This window comes from Antechinus flavipes, chromosome 2 (assembly GCF_016432865.1).
Source record: "Antechinus flavipes isolate AdamAnt ecotype Samford, QLD, Australia chromosome 2, AdamAnt_v2, whole genome shotgun sequence".
Taxonomy (NCBI): Eukaryota; Metazoa; Chordata; class Mammalia; order Dasyuromorphia; family Dasyuridae; genus Antechinus; species Antechinus flavipes.
Genome location: NC_067399.1, coordinates 387,142,517 through 387,157,924, shown reverse-complemented (window position 1 = coordinate 387,157,924; position 15,408 = coordinate 387,142,517). Strand labels below are relative to the sequence as shown.

Here is a 15,408-nt window from a genome sequence, read left to right as displayed (position 1 = left end):
GGCTATTGCCAGGGGTGTGTATTAGCTCCAGCTGGCAAATGGACAAGTTTTTCTTCCTGGAAGGCTGCTTCTTGGCTTGAGAACTGGTTTTCTCTTTCTATTTTTCCCACCCCAGACAGACAAAACTCCAAGGAAATCAGGGGAAGAAGATGGGTAGACCCAGACTGCCTGGCCTTGATCTTAGTTTCATTGTATCAAGGTTTCACTGTATCCTAAAGTATCTATGTATTTAATCCCCTTCAAAAAACATTTTCTGTGAGGTGACAGTAGTAGTTTCCTTGAACTCCTATGTGCACAGATAGGGTTGAAGGTTTTGGGGGATAGGGTATCTTCCCAGTGAGATCCTCAAGGACAGCATATTCCCACTTTACCAGTCCAGTCTGATATATTCCCTCCACACATATACTTTTGGTAGGAGTCATGTGGAAATGTTGCTAGGGGTTTTCCCCAGAGATTGGCAGTATCAAGACAGCCAAAGCTAGCAAGAACCATTGTCTTCAAGCCCAAAGGACTTCTCTTGTCAGTGTAGACTAAGCCAGAATAAACTAGACAAATTGTAATCCTCTCTTCTTCCCACCCCAACCACCCCTTAGTTAGAAAAGGGCCTCCCTAGGGCCTTAAGGAAATTCCCAGTTTACCCCACTCAACTGGAACCACTATTTAGATTCTTTCTTCCTCTTAGGAAAAATACATCCAACCACAAGCTCTTTATTTTCATTTTAATTTTCTGAAGGATATTACACCACATATCCCATTGGCAGTAAAGCGCATTCAATGTGTTTTATAAGCCAAACAGTCACTTTGTTTAAGCAAACACAATTACAAAGTAAAAATAAAACCACAAAATAATGAACTGCATGTTCATAACATACAAAAAATCCGCTGCCTACTCAGTAGGTAAACTACAACATTCCAACTCCTGAATATATTTATAAATTTACATTTTCAGTTACAAAAATAGACTTTTGAGAGTTCAGATTTAGTTTAGTTTGTTTTTTTGCTTGCTTACATTCCGGAGAAATGAAAGCAGAACTCAGCCCTCTTTCCCCATTCTTGCTCCCAAAGCCTCCCTGGAATCATCTTTCCCTGCCTCTCCCACCTCCTTAAGGCCAGAGGTGGATATAATACTCATTCTTACACAATTGTACGTGTCAAGGCGTCAGCGAGGCATTCACACAAAAAGGCACCAAGACATGGAACTTTGAAAACAAAATAAGGGGGGGAACCTCCAAAGGAAAAAAAAAAACAACTTTTTTTGCCACATGTGAGAGTACAAGTTTGTTTGATATTTACAAAGTAAACGGAACATCCAACTCTGACACATGCTGATTAATACCTAAAAATTGCTGTTTCAAAAAGAAGCTTCAAACTCATCATCACAGCATCTCACAAAAAAAAAAAATCACCATTGCTCAACTTTTTTCTTTGTTTTTTTCCCCCCTTAAACAAAATGAGGCCCTAACTCCAAATAATTACAATATGAATATGCAAATTGTCTTCACATCAAGAGTACCCCAAGAAAAACAAAATCCATGGCACGGACACTGTACAGGGGCAAAAAGGAAAAAGGGACTAAGCTTCAAAGCTCAGTTTCCCCATCTTACCAACTCAATTTTCTAGCATCAAAGGGGAATGGGGGAGGGCAATGATGGAAATGAAACTGAAATGATATATCCAAAATCCATGCAAGTCAAGTCCTTTGAATAGAAAGTGAAGAACTTGGACATGGTTGTTTCAGGCAGTTGAAGTCAGAGGATAATAGGGGATGATGAGAAGGGGAAACAGGGTAGAAAGGGTTATTGGTGAATATTCCCCATTCATACTTTGGGGACTGAGGGAGTAGGGTCAGAACTCTTTCAGGTATGAGTCCTCCCCCTCCCTGACCTGGCCAGATTCCCCTCCTGTCCCAGTTGAGTCTCGTGGGGGGGGTGGGAGGGGGGGAAAGGGAGGGGATGGTTGGTTTTTGTTTTAGCATATTTCAATTGTCCTGGGAGAAAATGTGGCCGTCATGTCCGAAAGCGCGGTTGATGCGCTGAAGGAGTTGGTGACGGCAGAGGAGGGGAAGCTGGTAATGCCTTGGGGTGGAAAGGCAGAGGTGACAGAGGAGTACGTGGTAGCCACAGAAGGTGAGGGGAAGCCACTGTGTGCTGGAGAGGGGTAAGATGATGACACAGGAGAAGAATAGGAGGTGGGTACTGGAGATGGGTAGGAGGTGGCAGCAGGGGATGGGTAGGAGGTAGTGACAGGGGATGGATATGAGGAGAGGGAAGAGGGGGCCACAGAGGCCGCAACACTCTTGTCTGTTTTCTTTTCTTTCTGTCGCAGGTGAATCTTTGTGTGCCTCTTGCGCTCATCGCTCCGAGCAAACTTTCTCCCACAGATGTCACATGCAAAGGGCTTCTCTCCAGTGTGAGTGCGGATGTGAGTGGTGAGGTGGTCACTTCGGCTGAAATTTCGCATGCAGATGCGGCACTGGAAGGGCTTCTGGCCTGTGTGGATTCGGATATGGCGAGTCAGCTCATCAGAACGAGAAAATCGCCTGTCACAGGACTCCACGGGGCAGGCATAGGGGCGCTCATGGGGAGGTGTCTTGCTGGGTCTGTTAGGGTACTTGCGCATGCGACTTGGCTTGACAAGCTGAGACTGGTAGGTGGTGTTGAGGGTCTTCAGATCTTGGGAGCCAGTCTGTGTGGCAAAAGCCTTGATGGTGGACAGTGGGGTGAGGGAAGGCTGGGTTCGACTCTCCAAGCTTGGAAAGGGTTTCTGGTCTGGTGGGACCAAGCCCAAATCACCTTGCTGCTGTGGGAACAGATAGTCTGGGATTATGGGCACCTGGAAGCTGCCCTTGGAGGTGGGATAAGCAGGTGGTGGGTACTGGATAGCTGAGCCTGCCGAGTTAGGGAAGGCCTGATTTTGTGGCTCAGGAAAGATCTCAGAGTTGGGAGTGGGGAACGTGGGAGCTGCTGAGTAGATGGGGCTGCTCTCACTAGATTGCACTGCACAGCTTAGTGGAGGACTCTGTGAGGAAGAGGCAGAGGAGGCTGTTGGAGATGGGGCTGCTGAAGAGGTGGCCGGTGGATTACTCATGCTCACAAGTCCACTGACCAGGCTGAAAAGTGGCTCTGGCCACAGAGTGTTGCCACTGTTAGGGGCTGGCTCCAAGGAGAATCGGCCAGTGTAGGTAATTGGGGGCAATCGGGTGGGCTGATTAGGGTAGCTTGTCTCCGATAGCACCTTCTCAGTGTTCAGCGGGATGTCAGGAAAAGTGTCTAGTGAGGAGGAAAGAAAACAATCCGTGTTACTGGAGCAAGATCTCATTTGAAGAGGTAAAGAGCTGCTGCTGCTGCTGCCATTGACTACTGGGCTAGTTAATAATTGATAGCAGCAGATTGCAATGTTCCTGGAAGAGCTCCAGCAGCAGAGCCCATTTCAACAACAGCTGACGCAAATATGGAGAATCCCCCCTCTACTGCAGTTAACAGGGCTCCGCATCACAGTAGGCAAGGGATTCCCGGCTAGTCCTGTCGCTTCCCCAGCAACACCAGGACCCCCTCCTCTTTCCCCCTTCCCCAGGATATTCCCAAGCTCCGTGCAGCACAGTCCCTTTACTATTAAGGGACGAGGGTTGGCTGTCTAGAGAAAGCTCATTTTTTCTCCTCAAAACAAGTCCTCCTCCACCCCCACCCACCCACGCAGCCCCAGTGCATCTTCAGCCAAAACAACAGCTCAGGGATCCTCCACCGGGCATGCCCGGTTCCAGGGCAGTACTTAGCCCCAAAGAGGCAGTATAAAGGGATGTAGCGTCTTCCTCAGACAAATTCTCTCTCCTGGGTACAAACCCCTGGTGGGGGATGAGAAGATGGAATGGGGACTTTTGTTTTTGTTTGTTTGATGTCGGAAGGCTAGCAAAGTGCCTTCTCCCAAACAGTAGCAAAGAACCCGGGGCCGGGAAAAAGAGGCAAAGGGGAAATCCATCGCTCTGGGCCACTGCTTACCTGCAGCCAGGTGCTCGAAGTGCTGCTCACCGGCTTCCCCTTGGGGATTGAAACCACCCGTGCTGCTGCTGCTGCTATTGCTGCCTCCTCCTCCACCTCCCCCACCACCACTGCCTTCAGGAGGTCCACCGGCGGCACCAAGGAACTGGGGCCCCCCCGAGCTCAACAGCATCATTTCCTCCAGCTTAGGATAGTTGTCCATAGTGGGAGAGTGAGGGAAGGAGCCGAAGGGATCGGAGATCTGCAGCGGGGACATCAGCTGCATCTCTGCCTTGGCCGCAGCCATTCTGGACGGGGTGGACGCGGGTTTAGGGCCGAAAGGGCACTTGTGCGGGGGACTGGGCAGTTCACATGCGGGGTTCAGTGGAGCATGGTAAGGAGGCAAAAAAATTTTTTTTGAGGGGGCTTCCTCCCGGCTCTGCCCCCGCAGGTTGCTCAGTGCGGAGGTGGCGCGGCTGCTGCTTGCGGAGGCTGGGGCTGGTCCGTGCGGCTGCGGCGGCGGCGGCTTGTTGCTGCTGCTGCTGTTGCTGCTGCTGCGGTGGCGACGGCTGCGGCGGCTCCCCCACTTCTGCTGCCTGGAATCTCTCGCAACTCCCCCGGATCCGCCTCTATTTGAAGGATTTGGAGTTGTGAGGCTCCTCCCCTTTCCTGACGTACATGGCTATATATGGAAAGCAGGAAGCCCTTATATGGCAGGGCGGGACAGGAGGACCCGACGTGACGCGAGGCCTCCCTTCTCTTCTCCCCTCCCCCTTTTCCCCCTCCCCCCATGGAATCCGAGGATCCCGGGACCCGAGCCCGAGCTAGGGTCTCCTGGGGCCAGCTTCGGGGTTCTGGTGCTCAATCAGGCCTGCTGGGGCTCCCGGAGAGGCAGTGTTTTCCCCAACCCCCAGCCTTCGGTTCCCTCCTCCCACTTCCCCCCTCCCACCCCGCCTCTGCCGGAAGCCCCGAGCAGCCAGGCCATATTGGGCCCAACCATATTAGGCATTGCCCAAATAAGGTCGGTTCCGGCGGGGGATCCTTCCTGCTCCATATTTGGTGTTTCCGGGCCCCTGCACTTCGCTCCCTCCCTCCCTCCCTGTTCTCCCTCCCAGCCGGAGAGAGGGGAGCCTGAGCGAGGGAGGGGGGGATGGGGGGACGGCGGGAAAGGGGCAAGGATCCCGGAGCACAGGAGCCCAGCCGCTCGGATCGATCTCCCCACAGGGACTGTTGCCCTAGGCTGGGGAGACTGGGAAACCCCGGTCCCTGGGGCGGGGGCGAGGGCGAGCCTAGGCTCTGGAGCTCAGCCGTCATCCCCGAGTTTACCCGCCCACCTCCTGGGACCGTGGGAGCGGAGCGGGGAGGGGAGGAGTACCCTGGGCGAAGAGGGCAGAGGCCATGGCCGAGAAAGGCGGGGCAAGGACAGCCGTAGTTTCGGGCTGTGGGAGAAGAGCTACCTCAGAAGCTAGGGGGAAAGAAGCTGAGGCTGGGGCGTCTCCATTCCTTTTTTTTTTTTTTTTAAAATGCAGCCCACACCTCATTTGAAGTCTCCTTAGTCCTAGTCCCCGTGGGATAGGAAGAGAAGGGGAAGCTCATTTTATGCACCTGTTGGCTGGGGCGGGAGGTAGTGAACTGTATTTGCATTTGTCCCCAGGTTAGCCTTTTGAGTTTTGAGCAGGGTCGGGCTGGGGGCAGGGGTGTGTGTGGCAATCCTTGAGTCGCCTTTTAGGAGCCCCTAGAAGAAGGCGTGCCTGGGGCATAGATCTCTAAGAGCCGGGGAGACCCCTGAGACCCACCCATCCACGCCAGCTGTTGGCACTTCGCCAGCTTTTCCTGCAGAAAGCGTTGGGAAGCTCCCTTTCCAACCCTCTGGAAGCCAAGGAGACGTGTTTCCGTTTGGGGAATAGTGGGGCGGGAGGGAATCCCGTTTTCAGGGGCCGGAGGTCGCCAATTCTGTATCTCCTCTCCATCACCATCATATTTCCCTGAAGCTCTGGGGCAGATCGCTGGGGAGGTGGGGAAAGGACCCCAGTGGAGGAAGATTCCCCCCAAGATCCAAGCCTGAAATTGGTCACTGCGGCGAGCCCGGGAAGAGGATGGGGGGGAGGGGGGAAGTGCGTCTAGATCTGTTTGGGAAAACAAGTGCTGCAGAGAGCTGGGGCGGGACCGCCCAATGATGTATGGAGCCCGGAGACTCGGTCCAGTGGCCCCAGTTTTTGGGGGGCGGGGATGGAGCGGTGAGGATGGAGGGTCATTTCGACTCAGTGCTGCCCCCTTCCTATTTCTAACGAGAGGGTCCAGAGGTTAAGGGGTTGAAGCGGGTACTCCAGTCTCCTGGGGTCAGAAGGAAAACAGAGATGGAGAGTGGGGAGGGGAGAGAAAGAAGCATAGAGAGGCCTTACACCGCCGCTTTCTATCCCCTCCTCCCCTGTCTGCTCGGCACCCGGCCAGGCTCGGGGAGACTCCGACGCAGTGAACGCGAAGTGAGCAGGCGCCGCCAGCTCGGGCTCCCCCCTCATTCCCCGGAGATCCGCCGCCGCTGCCGAAGCAGCCCAGACACTGGGATCTCCCCACTGCTGCCGGGGCTGGAAGCCTGAGCCAGCCGTCCCCACTCCTGCGCCCTCCCTTTTACAGGGCAAAGAAATAAGAGGAGGGAATTTCTGCCAAGCTCCCCAGGACCAAGATAACTAGAAGGAAACTTCCCCTGCCTCCTTCTTCCTTCAAAATAACTAACACTCTCCTTCACCGTTATCAACTCCACCCTACTTGTCAATTCAGTTGCCTCCTTTCTTTCTCAAACCAAGGAAGAGTTTCCTTGGAGTGAAGCCTCTATATTTGGGGTAGGGGGCTGCTGATCTCTAGGCATTGCATTCCCCGGTCCACAAAACTATTGCCATAAATCTAACGGAAATGTTTTTGGAGCATTAAAAAAAAAAAAAAAAAAAAAAGGCTGAAGCATGCGGTTACTGAGATCAAAGAAAGGATAGGTGCTAGGCACCTGTGTGTCAGTCACACTTGGAGTAACCAATAAATGAATTTCTTTAATTTACAAAAAGATTTTTTCCCCATCTTTCTCCCTGTATTTTTTTCCTCTTTGTTTTAATCATCCCAGGAATGAAACCCCATTTTATACAAGGTGTATCAAAAGCAGCAGTACAATTTTAAGTTTTGCAAGCCTTCTATTACCCATATTTTAAAAGGACCTAGGCCTAAACTTCTCCCTCACATCCAAAATGATGATAAACATCCCTACCCAACTTCAACTGTCTGATTTGCTCTTCCCAGGACACAGGTAGGGTAGTGGGCCCTAGAAGAAGGCCCATGAGTTGTGATATTTATTTATTGTGAAACTGACAGGACTCTCCCAAGACTATGCCATCCAGTCTCTGGATCCTTGGTAGGTCTGCTCTTAAAGCATTTTAGAATGCAGATAATTAATTCTCTGTTTTACTGAAAAGCTCTCTCTAAGGAGACAAAGCATATAACAAGTTGGTTGGCATAAAGTTCTCTGAAATATCCACATGAAATCCTCACATTGCCCCATTCCTTTGTGGGTTGAGGAGGTAAGAATTAAGGAGAGAGTCAAAACAATTGAAGTTTAGGAAATAGAAGCTTGGAAACTCCAAGATCTGAAACACAGTTTGGAGAGAATATAGACTGCTATGCAAGTATCATCCTGATGCTTCCCCAGGATTCTTGTGAAAACCCCAGAGATGGCTTGATCTGAGAATTCAGTTCCATCATCATCATCTTCATCAACAACAACAAGCATTTATTGACATACACCAAGAATCCAAATGAATAAGGAACCACTGTTTGGTGGAGTTCACAGCCTGAGAGAATACTTTTAAAAATATGCTTCAGAATTCCATCAATGTGCATGCTTCCTTCAATAATGCACATGACAGCTCTTTTATGTCGGTAACTCCTGTCTATGTCCTCTCTAGATTTGCCCATCATATAGGGAGCTTTCTTGTTTTCTTACCATTGCTTGAATACCAGTGAAGCCTAAGCATTGTCAAATTCTTCCTCTTGCTACGTGACAAATTCATCTTTTTTTTCCAGTCATAAGTTTTTCTGATGACACCCTTTCACTTCTCCTATTGTGCAATTCCTCATATGTAATGTTGTTGCAGTCTACTCATGCCCATTATACATTGTCTCATTGTCAATGAGAGACAATGGATAATACCAGAAGATATTGGTGTTCAAACTGTGAAGGAAAAACAAAGACTTAGGACCATTAAAAAATTATGCAGTCTCCCAAAGGCAACCCAACCTTTCCCTCTGTTCAATTCTGGAATCAGTCAATTCATGGTTCATTTGCAGTGCTAAGCCATATATCCCAATGAATGAGCTCCATAGAGTTGTCTAATCAACTAAATAACCAACTGGTCGATAGATATTCTTCACCCACTTGTTTTTCCTTATGTGGATAGTAAAGCCAAACTCAATTGAGTGATTATGGATTTTATTTCAGAAGCCCTACAATGTTCTAGGGAACCAGCACAATATTGTCTGCAAGATAATTTCAAGATACTTCAAAATACATGGACGACAAATGGCAATATAAATTGTTGTTCAGTCATGTACTGTTATTTATAACCCCATTTAGGGTTTTTTTTTTGGGCAGAGACACCATCTGTCATTTCCTTCTCCAGCCTATTTTAGAAATGGGGAAACTAAGACACACAGATTTAAGTGACTTGCCCAGGGTCCCACAGCTAGGAAGTATCTCAGGCCAGATTTGAACTCAGGAAGATGAGGTTTCCTGACTGCAGGTTTGGAACTCTAGCCATTTCACCACTTAGTTGTCTGCAAAGCAAAAGGTAAGTGCCATATAAAGGATATAGACAGTAAGAAGTATAGAAGTTCAAAGAAGGCAGAGATCCTGAAAGGTTGAATGATCAGGAGAGACTTCCTGGGGGAAGCAGGTCCTCCTTGTTCATCTATAAAATGAGATGATGAGACTTAATGATTCTCTAAGGTCTCTTCGAAGTCAACATTCTGGGATTCCACTTGAGACTTGAAATCAAAAATTGGATTTAAATAAGCAGTGGTGTGTGTGTGTGTGTGTGTGTGTGTGTGTGTGTGTGTGTGTGTGTGTGTTGGGGAGGAGGGAGTTGGGATGAAATTTGCATTGAAGTTTAAGGAACTAAATAATGAACCTATATACTTGGAATATAGAAGGGGAATCTTGGGAATTACAAGTGTCAGCTAGATAATGCTAGGGCTAGAGTTTAGGGCCTGGAATCAAGAAAACTCATCTTCCTTTAGTTCAAATCTGTCCATTTATTAGCTGTGTGTCCTCAAGCAAGTCACTTACCGATAAACCCTATTTATCTGAGTTTCCTCCTAAAAACAAACTAGAAAAGGAAATGACAAACCACTCTATCTTTGCCTTGAGAACTCCAAATGAGGTCATGAAGAATTGAATATGACTGAAAACAACTGAACAACAGCAGCAGTGGGAACTATAAAATAGAAGATATATTGAAATAGGATGAGGAGCTTGATCATTGTTGTAGAAAGAGCCCTGGATTGAGGGTCACAATTTTGCCATTTATTACTTGCATGACATGAGGCACTAAATCCCTTTTGGTCTCAGTTTCTTCATCTGAAAAATAAAGGTGATTTTTAAGATCCCTTGGAAAAGGATCTTTCTAAAATCTTTAATTTTATGAATTCTGATTTCCAGAAAAAGGCATTTGGACATTGTAACTATCTGATGAGGTTAAGAGCTCAGCATAGATTAGACCCCAGCAATTTCTCTAGAGCAAGAAAGACTATATACAAACATGGAAGCTTCCCTGCATCTTGTGCCCTTCCCTTGACCCTGCTATTTCTGTCTTTCCACAAGCTGCTGCCTGTCCTGGCTTAGGAGAGTAACCCTGAATGGAGTAGCAGTCTCTGTGAATGGCCTTGGACTGTCCAACCTTTCTGCCAGGGCACCTTTGTCTCTGGCAACTCTGCAGGGTTAGATTTGAGATTTAAAAAACAAACAAACTATAGTTTGGGTTGGCTGTCTCCACTGAAGATGTGGAGTATTCTTTTTAACAGATGTGTGGAAGGGGAACAAAATAATATAATATGACATGGCAGATTGGGTTCCACTGGAAAGTCAGAGAGAGAGAGAAACAGAGAGAGAAAGTCAAAACCATACCTACCCTTCACCAATGCTTTGACCTGTTCCCCAGGCCCTTAATTGAGAAGGGCACACTTGGAAGAAAACAAACCCCTCTTTTTCCATCACAACTTCCGCCCAGCTACGTCAGCATGGTTCCCCATCAGCTCAGGCCCCATGATTTATTTTTGTGACTGGGCCTCAGGAAGTGATTCTTTCTGTCTCTGACTTGAGTAGCTGTCACACTTTCCAATGGCTGACAGAGTGACAGGCACCAGCCGGAAATGCTGAGGAGCCTAACCTTAAATGGGAGGTTAGTGGGATCGAAAATCTAGTCCCGTTCTCTGCTGAGGACCCCAAGGAAACCTGGGAAAGGAATTGGGGGATGGGGAACGAATAGGAAGAAAGGAAGGAATGAAGAGGGAGAACTGAGGCGAAACCAGGGCTAGGGTGGAGGTTACCAGTAGGGTGGGATAAGGATGGCAGATTGTAAAGAGGAGGCAGTGGGCAAAGAAAGAAAGAGGAAAGGCAACAGAAACTTAGAGAGAACAACATAAATGATATTGGAAGAGACCATTTAGAAATCATTTAGTCCATCCTGTTTGCTTTTTAGAAATGAGAAACTGTGACTTGTGGCTTATGTCTTGTCTGACACCACAGAGAGTGAATGGCAGAGCTGATACTAAATTTCAGGTCATTTAGAAAGAGAGAAAAGATTTCATAGCAATTCAAGATAGTGCAGAAGTCCTTTAGGTTTCCAAAATGTATGCTCTGCATTACTGATAGTCAAGACTGAAGCTCCAACAGGCTATGGGCACTTGGATAAGTGATCTTGCAAAAGAAAGTATCTTGATGTTGGCTCAACCTATATTTAAAGGATACTGACAGTCAACCAGACTAGAGAGACTTAGGTTGGAATCTCATCTCCATCACTTACCAGCTGTGTGACCTTGGTAAAGGAACCAACCCTCTGTGAGCCTCAGTTTCTTCATTTGAAGAATGAAGATAAGCATATCTATAGTATTTATCTCCCAATGTGGTATGAGGATCAGATTGTAAAATGCTTGGATAGTTTAAAGGCCTATTCTGCAGGTCTTAAATACAAGCTCAATGTTTGATCTGGGGACAAAAAAAGAAAGGGGAGGCAAAGAGACAGAGACAAAGACAGATTATTAAGTGCCTATTGTGTGTGAGGTGGTGAGGGTAGGTAGTCACTCACAAAAGAACAAGGGAACAGGATTGTCTTTTCTTGGAAAGAACATGGATTTTTAGGGAAAACAAGGTCAGATTTAAGTTGCAGTCAGAGCTTTTACTTTAGATTTTTAGAAGAACTTCCAATTAATGTGAACTGGGGAACATCAGAGCTTGTGACCTTGGGAAATGATAAAAGTCTACTCTTATTAAGATTGGTCTAAAGAAAGGAGAACTCTTTTTGTTTATAGGTATCTTGTAGCTGGATGATCCCTCAAGGTCACTAATGGGATCTTCTATCCTGGTGAGGAGACATGACCCCAGAGATGAAGGAATGGGTTCATTTTTATTTCCCAACCCCTTTTTGATACCCTAAATGAGAGGCTCTGTCAGACAGCAGACCCCTCTTCTTGGCTCTTTCCATCCTGCCACCCGCTCTGGGCTGTGAGCACAAAGGACAATCCAGGATTCTCTTTGCAGTTTCCCTCTGGAGTGTGCTGTAAAGCTTGGCTGCAGAAATCTCTGGAAGCTGCTTGTGGAGGCAGAGGGAGGAGAGTGTTACATAAGAAGCCAGAGATGGCCAGGAAGTAAAGAGCAGCCTTTAGATTAGAAAGGCAGTGTTTTAATCCAGTCCCAAAAAGGCAGGAATAGAAACTGCATGTTATTTCTGTTTCCCTCCCCACCATCCCTTGTACTTCCCAGGCCAAGCTGCTCTGGCTTCTAGCCTTTCCATGGGTTAACTTAGTTCAGGAATTGTAGGAAGGACTAATTCATCTCTGGGTGCTGGTGAAGGAGTGGGTGGGTGGCTCTCTGGCAGAGGCCAGAGTATACACTGTGGGAAATACACAAACACCCTGGTCAGATCCCCAAATTCAATACCCCAAGAGGGTGTTTCTATCCCTTATAATGAAGTGACTGGAAAAGGAAGAGAGAAGAATTTTGTAATTAGAGGGGGTCAAGTTACTCCCTCAATCTCCTCCAAGCATAAAGTAGCTTTATTACTGGGCAAAGTCAGAGAAAACAATTCAAGAGAAGATTAAATGGACCAGACCTGAAGCAATCTAGAGAGACTTAGGTTGGAATCTCATCTCTATCACTTACCAGCTGTGTGACCTTGGCAAAGAAACTAACCCTCTGTGAGCCTCAGTTTCTTCATTTGTAGAATGTTGATTAAGAATACCTGTAGTTTTTACCTCCCAATTGCGTTATGAGGATCAAATGAAATGTTTGGTAAAATGCTTTGGATATTTTAAAGGCCTGTTCAGCAGGTATTGAAACAAGTTCAATGTTTGATCTGAGGATAAGAAAAAAAGCAGAATGGGGGAGGGGAAGACAGAGACAGTAAGAGACAGAGAGAATCTTGCCTTCAACAAGATTATGTTCTATAAGAAGGAAAACAAGAATAATTTGCATTTCCAAAATGTGTGCTCTGTATAACTAATAGTCAAGTTGTTGCTACAACAGGTTATAGGTACATGGGTGAGTAGTCTTGGAAAAGAAAGTATTATTTTGACGGGGGTTCAACCCATGTTTAAAAGACATTGTAGATCAGCAATTGTTAAAATGCTTACTGTATGCCAAGTAATGGTGGTAGGTTGCTACGAACAACAAGACAAGGGAATAGACTTGCCTTTTCTTGGAAAGGAAATGGATTTTTAGGGAGAACAAGGTCACATTTCAAGGGGAAGTTTTGGAGATTTAGTTTAGATTTTCAGAAGAAGTTCCTCATTGGGAGCTGAGAAAACTTCAGGGCATTTTGGATGGTGAGGGTGTATGTAAAAACTGCTAAGAACTAGGGAAATTAGAAAAGGCATCTTGAAGAATGTGTAAGAAGGAATAATGTGAAAAATTAGTTTTGGAAAGATACTTTGGAGTCATGTGAAGGACTATAAACACCAGAAAAGTTTGCATTCTATCCTGGTAGCAACTGGGAGCCACTTGATCTTCTTGATTAGGGAAATGACATAGTCTTGTGCTTTAGTAATATTAATTTAACACTTGTAGGGAGGATGGATTGGAAAGAGGGATACACTGGATGCTGGGAATTCAACTAGTAGGTTATTGAAATGGCTTAGTAGAAAGATGAGAAGGGTCTTGCTCAGCTAGATGATAAAGTGAATAGAACACTGGACTTGGAATCAATAAGACTATATAATATGGGCCTATAATCACTAGAATCATAAAGACTGTATATAGACTTATAAAACTATAATCACTAGATTAGTCTGGTCTTAGATACTTATTAATTGTATGACTCTGACAAGTCACTTAATTCTGTTTGCCTCGATTTATTTATTTGTAAAATGAGCTGGAAAAGGAAATGATACACTACTCCAGTGTCTTTGCTAAGAAACCCCCAAATTAGATCAAAAGAGTTGGACATGATTAAAATAAATAAACAACAACAACAAACACCTACTTTTTTGGAACTGGGGAGGGAGGAGGAAGAGAGGAAAAGGGACTAATCTGAAGGTGTTATGGAGTAAGAACCAACGAGACTTGGCAAGTGATTGGATATGTTTAGGTAGGGAGAAATGAAGATTATAGGATGACTTTTAGGTCCCAAATTTTGCGATTTGAAGGTTTGGAGTACCCTCAACAGAAACAGATAATTTAAAAGAAGGGGTGAAATTAAAGACAGAGTTCTGTTTTGGGTTTGAGATGCCCATTGAATATATAGATAGAGTTGTGGGAGTGAAATTTAGAGACAAAGGTTAGATAAACAGATTTAGGGAGTCATCTTCAGATGAGAATAAGTACAGAGAGGCTCATGAGATAGAGAGAGAGGAAAGGAGAGGAGAGGAAAGGAGAGAAAACAGGCTGAGAAATAATGGCCACATAGCTGGGGATGGGGGGAGGGGGGTGGAGAGGAGAGAGAGAATAGGGAAATAGCATTGTCATTAAAACCAGAGGAAGAGAGTATCCAAGAGGAAAAGGTGATTAACATTGTCAAAAGAGGATCAAAACAGATGAGGACAAAAATGAGGTAATTGTATTTTGTAATTAAGAGACCGTTAGTGACCTCAGAGAAAGCAGTTTCATTGGACGGGGTGGGTCAGAAACCAGACTGCAAAGAGTTGAGAACTAAATGAGAAGTAGAAGCAAGAAGTGTGAGTGGTTGGTTTTAGTTTTGTTTTCTGTAGGAATTTTCGGAGAGAGAGACAGACAGAGGGAGAGAGACAGAGACAAAGACACAGAAAGACAGAGACAAGGAGACAAAGACAGAGACAGAGAGAGAAATAGAGACAAATAGAGACAGAGAGAGACAGACAGAGAAAGAGAGAGAGAGAGAGAGAGAGAGAGAGAGAGAGAGAGAGAGAGAGAGAGAGAGAGAGAGAGAGAGAAAGGGAGAGGAAGAGGAAAAAGGGAGGGAGAAGTTCAAGGAAAGGCTTTTTAAGACCTCCATGTTTACAAAGAGCATGGTAGGGATCAATGGATTAAGAGAGGTAGAAAATTAGGGAAGATGAGAATTGAATAGAAGCTTGGAAAGAAAGGAACAAGAGCACAATAATAGGGTTTAGCTTTACTAAGGAGATAAATCACCAATTCCTCCAAGGTAAGAGCAAAGGGAAAAGAGAATAAAGGTTGATATTGAGAGAATTTGGGATATAAAATTGAGGACAGGACATGATTGAAGGCTTCAATTTTTTTTCTTTTTTTCTGTGGGTGAATTATAAAGTTTTTCTGCTAAGGGGGAGAGGGCCCAAAAGAGGGATTTTGGAACAGTTAATCTGGTGAGATAAGTAGAGAATCCAATGGGGAAAAGTATAACAACAATCTCTTTGACACTATTTGAAGTTTTCTTAACAAAGATATTGGAATGGTTTGCCATTTCCTTCTCTAGCTCATTTTTAAAGATAAACTGAGGCAAACAGGCTTAAGTGCTAAAGGTCACACAGCTAGGCAGTGTCTAAGACCATATTTGAATTCAGGAGGATGAGTCTTCCTTACTCAGGTTCAGTGCTCTGTGCACTGTGCCTCACTTTAGCTGCCCTTATTTGATATTACATAAAATAAAGTCATATTGGACCCAATTAGCATAGGTTTGTGACTTTTACAGCTTCTCTGTGGAAAGGGATGGAAGCATTAGGAAGTGGGGTGGAAGGATGAGGGATCAAA

At 45.9% G+C, this 15,408-nt stretch overlaps 2 protein-coding genes across 2 annotated transcripts in view; one reads left to right on the top strand and one right to left on the bottom strand.

Moving 5' to 3' along the window:
* Positions 1–705: 705 nt before the first annotated feature.
* Positions 706–4,592, bottom strand: EGR1 (early growth response 1). Its single transcript, XM_051978482.1, has 2 exons — positions 3,996–4,592; positions 706–3,269 (listed from the first exon to the last, which is right to left on the bottom strand). The coding sequence occupies exons 1-2, from the start codon at positions 4,279–4,281 to the stop codon at positions 1,969–1,971; spliced, it is 1,587 nt and encodes a 528-aa protein (XP_051834442.1). The 5' UTR covers positions 4,282–4,592; the 3' UTR covers positions 706–1,968.
* A 532-nt stretch (positions 4,593–5,124) lies between these two features.
* LOC127546722 (uncharacterized) overlaps positions 5,125–15,408 on the top strand; it is a 21,982-nt gene continuing 11,698 nt past the window's right edge. Inside the window, exon 1 of the mRNA XM_051973694.1 lies at positions 5,125–5,345. Within this exon, the coding sequence (XP_051829654.1) occupies positions 5,125–5,345 (221 nt within the window). The remainder of the gene's footprint in view (positions 5,346–15,408) is intronic.